We start from the raw sequence: 10,462 nt of genomic DNA on the forward strand, positions 1-10,462 counted from the left end.
CATCCTTGGACGAGAAAATCCGAAAATTCATTTTCTTCGCGGCTCCGACGAGCCCCGGCAAACTTTCGGTTTTTTTTTTATTTATTCTTTCCGAGCGACGCACCGTATCCACGAAATTCGCGCTCGACGCGAGTGAGAAACTCGTCTCATTCGTCGATGAAAAAGTTGATAAGCTCCTCGCATAGACCAATAATTGGACAATCGTAGCTAGTCCCCTCGAAACTCCTTAAAAACGTCGATTGAAGCGTAACAAAATAGGAAGCATCGTCACATTTTATCCCAAACGTATATTTGGCTCGTGACAATTCGTCGGATAATGAGCTCGGCATCGAGAGCTAATCGGGCAAGAGATCAATGCGGAGTTAATTCTTTTGTTGAAGTTCGTCATTCACACCGCCGCCCAGGAACGGCGAAACGTCGAGGCGTAAAACCGATCGAAAAGGACCGACGTCCAGCTGCCATCCCTGCAGGTCATTTTCTCACCGATCCGCCGTTCGACCTGCCGAGCTACAGAATCCCCAATTCGAAGAACCAAGCAGAATGACCGTTGCGGTTCCATGAACAATTGACCTGTAAAATTAAAAAAAAATAAATAAATTATTGCTAAGCTCGTTGCAAACGCGAAGATAACATCGAGAGGAATGAAAAATCAGTAAAAGCACAACGGCGCGAGGAAATAGTGAGTGCACGATATTTTGCTCGCGTGAGTCGGACGTAGAGAAAAATGCGATTGGCTTATTCTTAAAACAAGGAAATTCGAAGCGCTTTGTGCCGGCGTGTCCGTGACAGAGGCGCGTACTGCTTTCTTACGTATATGCGAGACTATCTTCACCGATACGTTGCATGTGGTATTGTGCCGAACGCTCTTATGTACGATGGCTGAGCGAGAGAGAGAGGGAACTTTCAGTCAGCTCACGCCTCGACGAAGACTGAGGAAGGAATGCCGGGGCATGCTAATTAGCGAGCGTTTAAGAGGGAACGAACGAGCGAGGATGAGAAGGAACAAGAAATATCCCGAGGCGATAAGAGCGAGGGCGTGCGGGGTTTTGTTGAGAGAAGATCAAGAGAGAATGCGAAGGAGCGAGACGGAAGTGAGGCACGAGCGAGGGTGAGAGACTTTAACGCGGAACGGGTGGGGCGAAGCATCAGGTTCAGGTACCAAGTCGTTAAGTGGTACGAGAACGTTATATATCTCTTCAACGGAGACGATTTATATTGGATATATAACGAGACAACGCGCACCGTGTGGAGAGCACAGCTCTCGAAAATTCTCAGAGAAATTCTCTGTGTCACACGCCGATATCGAGATGTTTTTACGTAGGTCCAGCCTGCTAAGACGCGCACTTTTATCATTTTACAAAAGTCTAATTTCCTCGAAATGAGTCGTTTAAACTATCATCGGAAACACAATATTTTATCTGCTATATTCCAGAGAGGATAACAGTGGGAAGTCAAAATTTTAATTATCCGACGATGCGATCGAATTTTTGCACTATTTATTAGGGAGCACTGAGAATTGAGGTTAGAATACACGCGTGCATCGTACTCGAGCGGTTTCCATTGGTAAATAAATAATGGGCACCCAAACGCATTGGTCGAAGTTATGGCGGATTTGAGGTAAGTATTAATCCGCTACACGCCTTAGTTTGTGTATTTGCTGTTCGAGGTCTCGGCGTATTTCGCAATCTTCTCTTTTGTATATTCAGTATACCGTAATACGCGATTTTGCTTCCATCCCATTTTTGTAAGCGTTCGAAAGAAACCGAAAAAATGTTACCGCGAGCCCTCGAGGGCACGAAATAGGCGGCTGAACCACCGCGACAGCGTGAATATAGTGCTGCCACTCCGCAACGAGCTCTCCAACTCCCCATTCTCACTCCTTCTTGAACCGAGAGGCTCTCAATAGAAACAGTCGGCGTTAAATCTATCCAGTCGACATCAAGAGCCGACTTAGCCCTTTCGTTTTATAAATTGAAGCTCTGTCAAAGTTACTAATAATCCGATCGTTCCAATCACAGGAAATACATTTATTGCTAGGGAAAAAGTTTCATATTGGCCGAAATTCAAAATACTCAAATTCGGGAGTCATTGCGACGAATGGGGAGAAAACGAGTCCTTTTCGATGGGTTTTGTCAATACGACTCGCAACTTTCTGCACCAAGGCAAATGAAAAACATTCGCGTTGGAAAATATGGTTGAATATTATTACAAGAATCGTGTGTAAACAGTGAACGGGACCCAATGTTTGAACTTGGAGCATTCACGAGGAATCCTGTAAAATAGATCACTCCTCGCAATGACTCGATTTTGAACGATTCACGAAAATCCTTCGACGAGATTAGCAAACATTGGCATAAAAGTTTTCTCAAGAAAGGATGGAACTTTAATACTGAGGCACGTAGACAATTCGATAATTTACCGTTTATTATAAATTCTTTCTCGATTCTCTTGAAAATTATAATTCTCACTCTAAAGGCTCGAGGCCACATCGATGTAAATGGCGCCACAATATTTGTCACTTTTTTTACTGCGTGTACTGAATAATTAAAATTCGCGTTTGTATATAAATTAAGACAGTATTTTAGTTCGAAGAATCGCAATGGGCGTGTATATGACTTTTTCCGACCCGCGTATGGTATTTCGATTTTTCTTTCTCTTCGTCGATATTCCAGAGTCGTACTGACGATATGCAAAGCTTTCCCACTCTATCTGCGTCTATTAAAATCTAAAAATTAAATCAACCGATTACTGCGATGAAAACCGTTAATTTGTACGCATAAAATGTCATCTAGCTGCTGCAGGAGGACTTTATTTTATTCATAAGTGACCATACGGCCATTTTATAGCTATATACTTGCATCTGTTGAATTTTTCAGTAATGAAAAGTAACATTGACGCGAGCGCCCGCTGGCGTGGTTGAGGTTAACCTTTGTGTGAGTCAGATCTCATCGGTATTGATACCATCGTTTTTTATGTGTGAATGTACGGTTTATGGGCTTATTAAATAAAAAGAAAACCATAATTCGCAATGTTTCTTATCGCGATTGTGCTGATGAAATACTTATGAAAAATGAATGTTGGCTCAAGGAATTGTTTACGGAAAATGTAATAATAATTGTCCGACTGAAAAATTGCTATATTCGCATGTGAAATTAGCGGTGCAAAAGTTGACGTTTCAGGTACGTAATTAGAATTGAGACACGATGCTGGCGCCGTGGACTAAGCGACGCACCGTTGAAAAAAAAGGTTAAAAAAGTTGGTAACGCGTAAAAAAGTGATCGTAAGTTCTGACACGCTCGTTGGCTTTTTGCCAAATAAAGAGACTCGAAGGTAAGGGACACAGCACGGAGGATTATAGAAGCTTTATACCGTGTGGCTTTATGCCATTAACGAGGGAGGAAAACGAACGCGGGTAGCTGCTTATCAGTTGCTGAGTCGACGCTATGACCAACCGAGCGATGAGCTGTTTCGGTTCGCTCATACCTAGAGGCCTCCAGATCTCGATGCTGCATCGCCCGCCCCCCTCCAGGCGCCTCACTCGTTTGCGCACTCCTATAACCTCCATTTTCAGAATAAACGATAAACGAGCGACACGATACTCCTGAAAATCATCGTCCGCTATGGATCTTCTATATTATACATTTTCATCAAATTTCGAAATTGATGACAGATTCATTAAGCTGGAAAATATGTTAATTTTTTTGTTTACTATTTTGATTTCGTAATTGATTTAGTGTACTCTGGTGCATTCTATCCCAGCTGTATTTATTAATAATTTTGAAAAATCCTTTTACTCCTAGTGTTCAATGACTATTATTCAAAATTCGATTTTGACGAGTTCTTGAAGTACGATAAAGCAGGTTAGAAATAAGCGACGGTCACAGGACCGCGGGATCACCGTAGAACAAAGCGATGAAAGAGGGGGGACCCTCCTCGCGCGGTGAGTCGGTAGGTACGTCCCTGGATAATTGATCGTTAAATTATTAGTTATCTGTGCAAAGACGCAATAAGCTAGATTTTTTAGAGTTCCTTTGGATTATTTTTTCCATATCACGTTTTACGCTATTCAGAGTCATATTGAATAATAACATTCGGTAAACGTGTGCAACTTGGACATAAGATTTCGCTAATCCAAAGGAATGTTCAGCAATCTGAGTAGTATCAGATTCGAAATAGGAAGGGAAGAGAAATTTTTTTTTTTAGAGATATAGGTTCAATGACGGCGATGCTGGTTTGGTATACGACGGTGCGGGTATTCAAATATGGCGGAAGAAATCTCGCGTCGGCGGGACACCAGTGCTGCCATTACACGAGAGCTCGATGACGCTGTTGACCGTGGCGTTGCTCCCTCCAAAAGTGTGGGTGCATTGGCAACATTGGTTTTCGGTAGTTTACAAATAAAATGGCCGATATATGAGGCTATTTTGTATGGACATGTAAAATATGCAATTGTGTAAAATAAATGATTATCGCGGGTGCGGGATTGTTGGTTAACGTGAGTTTACGAAGAGTTTTGACCGTCGGGTTAAGCGGAATAAAAGAGTCGAGAGATCGGCAGAGTGACGTGAAAACGGGAGGTAGAAAGAATTGTCCTCTCGGCCGTACAGACGCCGCGGATCAACGGGAGAAAGAAAGACGGAAAGAGGTTGTGAGAGCAAGAGAGAAAGAGATAAAAAGACGAAGAGGAAAGATAGACCGAGTGAGAGACGGAGCAAGGCTTTATCGGTGTGTACGTGAAGAAAAGAGCGAGAGGATACATAGACGAGAGCTCACGCGTTCGTGTCGTCGTCGTCGCTGCCGCCGCCGCCGCCGCCGCGTTTCGAGAGACACAGTGAACCATACACATATACTGAGAAAAAATTTGTTCGGACGAACGGCGACCTGCCGTAGCTTTTTTTTTCTACCTTTCTTTTCAGTCGCGCGCGTTCAGCGAGTGGCAAATATACTCTGAAAAAAAAAACGCGGTCCGTAAATTGCACGTATATACGTATATGGGTGCGCGCGTATGTGTATGTATGTATATATATATGCATACATAACGCGGTGAAAAAGATTTTATACAGGGCGTGCGAGAGTGCGAGTCTGAAGGGGAGGGGAGAGTTTCGTATCCCCGACGTCTCTGTGTCTTCGGTAAGTTTTCCGGGGACCAAAACTAAGCCAACTGCTTCCTGGACGTACTCATCGACGACGAATCATATATATATATAATATATATATATAATTATAGACCCATGTATATATACATGTAGATATCTGTGTATATATATATATATATTCATCGATCTTGCGCGGGATCACTTTCGCAAAAACTCTGATACGTTCTTCGATATATGTGGTACGGGAGCGCGCGCGTGTGTGAGTGTGTGTACGTGTGTATACGCAAGTCCTCAACCTGGTACGAGAAGTGCAGGCTTACCGCAGCAGTGATCTCCACGAGTATATATTATATTTTTCTCGAGGAGAGCCGACACAGAATTGTGTATATCCATTGTATACCCGGAGCGAGAGAACAAACAAAGCTCAAGATCCCGCCAAACGCGGCGCGTCTTACTCGCGCCTCTCTCTCGCTCTGACGGTAGCCAGCGTGCGCGGTCTCTTTCTCACTCTCTCCCTCTCTCGCCCACGCTCGAGATCGTTGCAGGGTTAACCGCGATTTATCGAATATCACGGGGACGTTCAACGATACGTCGTTGAATACGGGAAATAGAAAGAGTGTTTGGTATAAAGTTGTGGGGCGATAAAAATCTAACGACATAGCGGAGAAGCACACCGATTTAACGTCGGTGTGTAACATGATAATAGTCAAAAATTGCTCCATCCCAGTACACGAAAGCCGAGATACTGGAGTGTGACGAGTACCTCGGTTTGGAGACCGTCAAGATATTTCACGCTGACGATTTTGTCGTTGTCGAGTCTATCGGTACGGAGGAGGATGACGCACTGACCGTAAATTTGGCACCGAGCACTAGTACCGAAGCTAGTCAGAGCGAACGCGGTACGGTCTCGGCGTCCGAATTGAATACGGAGGAGTCGTCGTTGCAGGGCGATACAACGACGACTGTCAACAGCGAAGAGGGTTCTATAACGACCCTGACAAATATGTGCACGACGCCCGGCAATGCGGGCACTGGTTTCGGTTACGCGTGGTCCTTCGGAGGCCCCGGAACCGAGACCAGAGAAAACGCTCAGGCTGATTTAGCGACCAACATTAATTACGCTGTGAACAACAACCAGGATCAGGGCTCAAGTCAGAAGATTCAAGTGGATATCAAACCGGCTAAGGTGGCTATAAGCGCAACCCCACGCAGGCCCATGTTTGCTATGAACGAGAGCTGTCAACAGACTACAACCGCTACTCACCACGGACACACCGCGGTAGCTCACAATCAATCCCACGTGAGAATCAAGAAGCATCACGACGTTTTTTCTTTGACCTGCGACAAGGGAGGCTGCAACTGCGACGCGGCGCATCCTACTCCTCCCCCGTCGCTATTTTCAAACGCGCTTGTATTTACAACCGCCGACAAACACGCCATGAGCAAACACTTTATGACACCTCTTGGACCTTTGCAGCTCACAGCCGAAGAGTGCAACGAGATACTCATGAAGAGAGCGGCTGCTGCATCCAATCAGACAAATACCAACAACGTGACTACCGGCCAGAGCGACGGAAGCACCCACTTTGGCCACGTCCTCACCCATGTCAACACCGCTCAGATCGAGACTAAGGCGAAACAACAGCAGGACATGGGCAGCCAGGTGCGAGTACCCAAGGAAAGACCTTACTCCTGCTCCGAATGCGGCAAGTCTTTCCTACTGAAGCATCATCTTACTACCCACGCGAGGGTACACACCGGTGAACGTCCCCACATTTGCGTACACTGCGGCAAAACGTTTGCTCACAAACACTGTCTACACACTCATCTGTTGCTTCACAGTGCGGAGAGACCTTATCAGTGTCGCGAATGCAAAAAATCATTTACCCTCAAGCATCACTTGGTTACGCACACGCGTGTGCATACGCGCGAGAGACCCTTCGTTTGTCAAGAGTGCGGACGTGCGTTTCCCCTTAAGCGTCATCTTGTAACACATAGTAAATTTCACTCCGGCGAAAGACCTTTTGTTTGTGAAGAGTGCGGCGAGTCCTTCTCCCAGAAAGATCATCTCACCATGCATTCGCGCTTCCACGGTAGCTTACATCCTTTCGTTTGCCACGATTGCGGTGCTACTTTCCAGAGGAAATTCGAACTGGTTAATCATGGACGTCTCCACGGACGTGTACCGCATTCTTGTACCGCGTGCGGCAAGGAGTTCCTTCAGAAGAGAACCCTCCTCGCTCACATGCGTCTTCATACCGGTGAAACACCGTTCGCCTGTACCGTCTGCGGCGAGGCTTTCCCTCGTAAGGTTGACCTCGTGGCTCACTCCAAGATACACAACAACAATACCAACTCGGACGAGAAATGTCTCACGTGCAGGTCTGTTAACCCTCTTTCTCAGTACCTCTCAGTACCTTTATCTCTTTCTTCTTTACAACCCAAATTATACGATGATACTTAATCTCATGATTTTCTGTTTTCAGGGAATGTGGTTTGGATTTCTCTAATCGAGAGGCCCTAACTTTGCATCTGAGGCTACACTCCGGTGATCGTACTCTCGTTACCGACCTTTGCGGATTGGCTGCGGCCTTCCAACAAACACCAGGCCACTTTTTAACGCCAAACGCTACTGGAACGCATCAGGTACAAACTTTTATTTATTTGTCACTCCTTTCTCTCTTTTCGTTTGTATCCACTCGCGTGTAAACACTCCGATTCAACGATTATCTTTCCCTTCGTTAGAATTTTCCATAATAAAAACCCATCGACTGAGACGCACGTTGTCCGTACCAGTTGATGACATTTGCTCGAATCGTCAAAACTCGAAGATTATCTTTAATACTTAAAAGCGAGAAATTGTAAATTATTATATTTTTATTTGTCCAGATGAACGGACCGATTGGAACGCCGGGCGTGAGTCACATGCACGGAGCCACGCAGACATCGCCACCGGTATGTTCGGGACCGAAGCCGAAGCCACATCTCTGTCCGGATTGCGGACGTGGTTTTGCCCAGAAGCACGGTTTGTCGCAGCACCAGAGAAGACACACGGACGGAAGTTGCCATATTAGATCGCACGTATGCGACAAGTGTGGCAAAGCGTTCTTTCAGAAGAACCATTTGTTGTTGCATCAACGTCAACACATGGATCCACCGCCGAGTATATTGCGTCAACAGCAGAGACAAGCGGCCCAGGCGGCCGCGCAGCAGGCACAGCAGCAGCAGCAACAACAACAACAACAACAAGTGCAGCAGCAGGTGGCGCAAGGGAGTACTCAGCAAGCGCAGCAGCAACAGCAACAGGCTCAGGTACAACAGGCGCAACAGCAGCAAGTTCATCAACAGACGCAACAGCAGCAAGCGCAGCAGCAACAACAAACGTGCACGGTTGATACTAAATCGATACAGCTGCAAGCGATACAACAGCAGGTGCAACAACAGGTACAGCAACAAGTACAGCAGCAAGTGCAGCAACAACAGCAGCAGCAGCAGCAACAACAACAGCAGCAACAACAACAACAGCAACAACAACAACAACAACAACAACAACAAGCGTGCTCGGTGGACACAAAAGCAATACAGTTGAACGTCACCATGTGAAACGGTGGTGATGACGTTGATATAAAAAACGAAATGAGGGACGATCGACGAGGCGAGAATCGTGTCGACGATAATCCCCGTTATGATAGCATCCCCGAAAGCGCACCCCGCTGCAACCCTCTGCACGCACTTCTCTTGTACTAACACACATACGGACGAACATACACGGAAACAAACAAACAAACATGCACATACCTGCGAAAACGGTATTGGAGTACACGATGTTTGAATGCAGTGAAATTTATCTTTTTCGACATCGTAGTCATTTTTTCTACGAAGTTGTGTTAATACTTTGTTTCGATCTTTTTAAATAGAAGTAACGGAACAAATCTGCTAAATAAGTTCGAATAATTTGAAAAATTAGACGCTCGATATGCAGAGAGAGAGAGAGAGAGAGAGAGAGAGAGAGAGAGAGAGAGAGAGATGTTGTTAAGCATTCGAACAACTCGAAGGGCATTACACTTGGAAGAAAAGCAAAAGTCATTAAAAAAATACAGCTTTGAGATATTGGATTTACATGAATCGCCCAGCATCGGGAGACGTTCGCAATATTTTAATCAGTGAATAAATGGTACACGTGTGTCAATATAACGGCCCGTAGACGAGCTCCCCATGGCAAAAAGTTGGATATCAAAGTATTTTTTTCCATCGTACTTATCACCGTAATCGACGAATTTTAAAATCATATAATTTTTCACGACCAACGATCTTTTTACACGAAATTGCCCGATGTTTCTGGTGTCTCGAATTTATATGAAATAAAGACGAGTTTAAACAAATCTTGCGATAAAAGATGAGTAATTAAACGTCGAATGACGGAGTAATTTTTTTTCATTCGGCCATACCACTCTCCATTAAAAAAAAAAAAAGCGTCTACGTTTCTGCAAAAGTTTCAATGGTATTGAGCTTTTTTCGAATCGTGCCAATAATTTAACGAACGAAAAGTCGCTTTTCGCTCATTCTTCCTCGTGTAAACGCACCCCCGATAACACTTCAACGCCGTTACACGACGAACTTTAACGCGCTAAATACACGATCGCCCTCCCTCCCTTTTACACACGCAGAGAAAAATGTTGAAAATAATGGAAAATATGAAAACGAACAACAAAATTACACACCCAACACGCATACACATTTTACACATTAGTTATATTTATTATTCTCTAGAATCAACTATCGGAGTAATCAGTTTTCCTTTCCCCTATTCCTTGAACCCATTTCATCCCCCCCCCCCCCCCGACCCTCCCACCACCCCCTTACACTATTATCCCGTCCTTAACCGAAAAGTCCAATCGCCTCCACCAACCTCGCCGCTCTCCCCTTTTATTACAAGAGTATATATACAAATTATACATATATTATATTCTAATTATGTAAGGCTTGTAACAAGAAAAAAATAAAAATAACCATATATTAGTGTTTTACATATACTTTATATATAAATTATATATCATTTAATTTAGGAAATATTAGATGTAAAATGGAGTACTAAACCACAACAAATTAGTTGCCTTATTGAAAAAAGATAAATTTAATGAATATATATTAATTACGTATACATATGTCTATATATACATATATATATATCGGTTCCTTTTGTTTCTTATTCATTTCGTTATACCAGTGAACTCGTTTTGTTTTTATTTTATGATTTAGTAACAAATGCGCCATTTTTTGTTCTTGTGTTTCAATATTTGACGAATCTAAACCGTTAGTGATTCATTCTACTCTGTTTCTTTTTCAACGTAACAAATTAATTCGTA

At 44.1% G+C, this 10,462-nt stretch overlaps 1 protein-coding gene and 1 long non-coding RNA gene across 2 annotated transcripts; one reads left to right on the plus strand and one right to left on the minus strand.

Moving 5' to 3' along the window:
* Window positions 1-267: 267 nt before the first annotated feature.
* Window positions 268-4,881, minus strand: LOC122408730 (uncharacterized). Its single transcript, XR_006260521.1, has 2 exons — window positions 4,774-4,881; window positions 268-570 (listed from the first exon to the last, which is right to left on the minus strand). It is a non-coding gene; the product is annotated as an uncharacterized lncRNA (long non-coding RNA).
* LOC122408728 (zinc finger protein 2-like) lies at window positions 4,137-10,127 on the plus strand. Its single transcript, XM_043415710.1, has 3 exons — window positions 4,137-7,478; window positions 7,583-7,742; window positions 7,986-10,127. The coding sequence occupies exons 1-3, from the start codon at window positions 6,100-6,102 to the stop codon at window positions 8,697-8,699; spliced, it is 2,253 nt and encodes a 750-aa protein (XP_043271645.1). The 5' UTR covers window positions 4,137-6,099; the 3' UTR covers window positions 8,700-10,127.
* Window positions 10,128-10,462: the final 335 nt, after the last annotated feature.

The sequence above is a fragment of the Venturia canescens genome, chromosome 4 (genome assembly GCF_019457755.1).
Source record: "Venturia canescens isolate UGA chromosome 4, ASM1945775v1, whole genome shotgun sequence".
NCBI lineage: Eukaryota > Metazoa > Arthropoda > Insecta > Hymenoptera > Ichneumonidae > Venturia > Venturia canescens.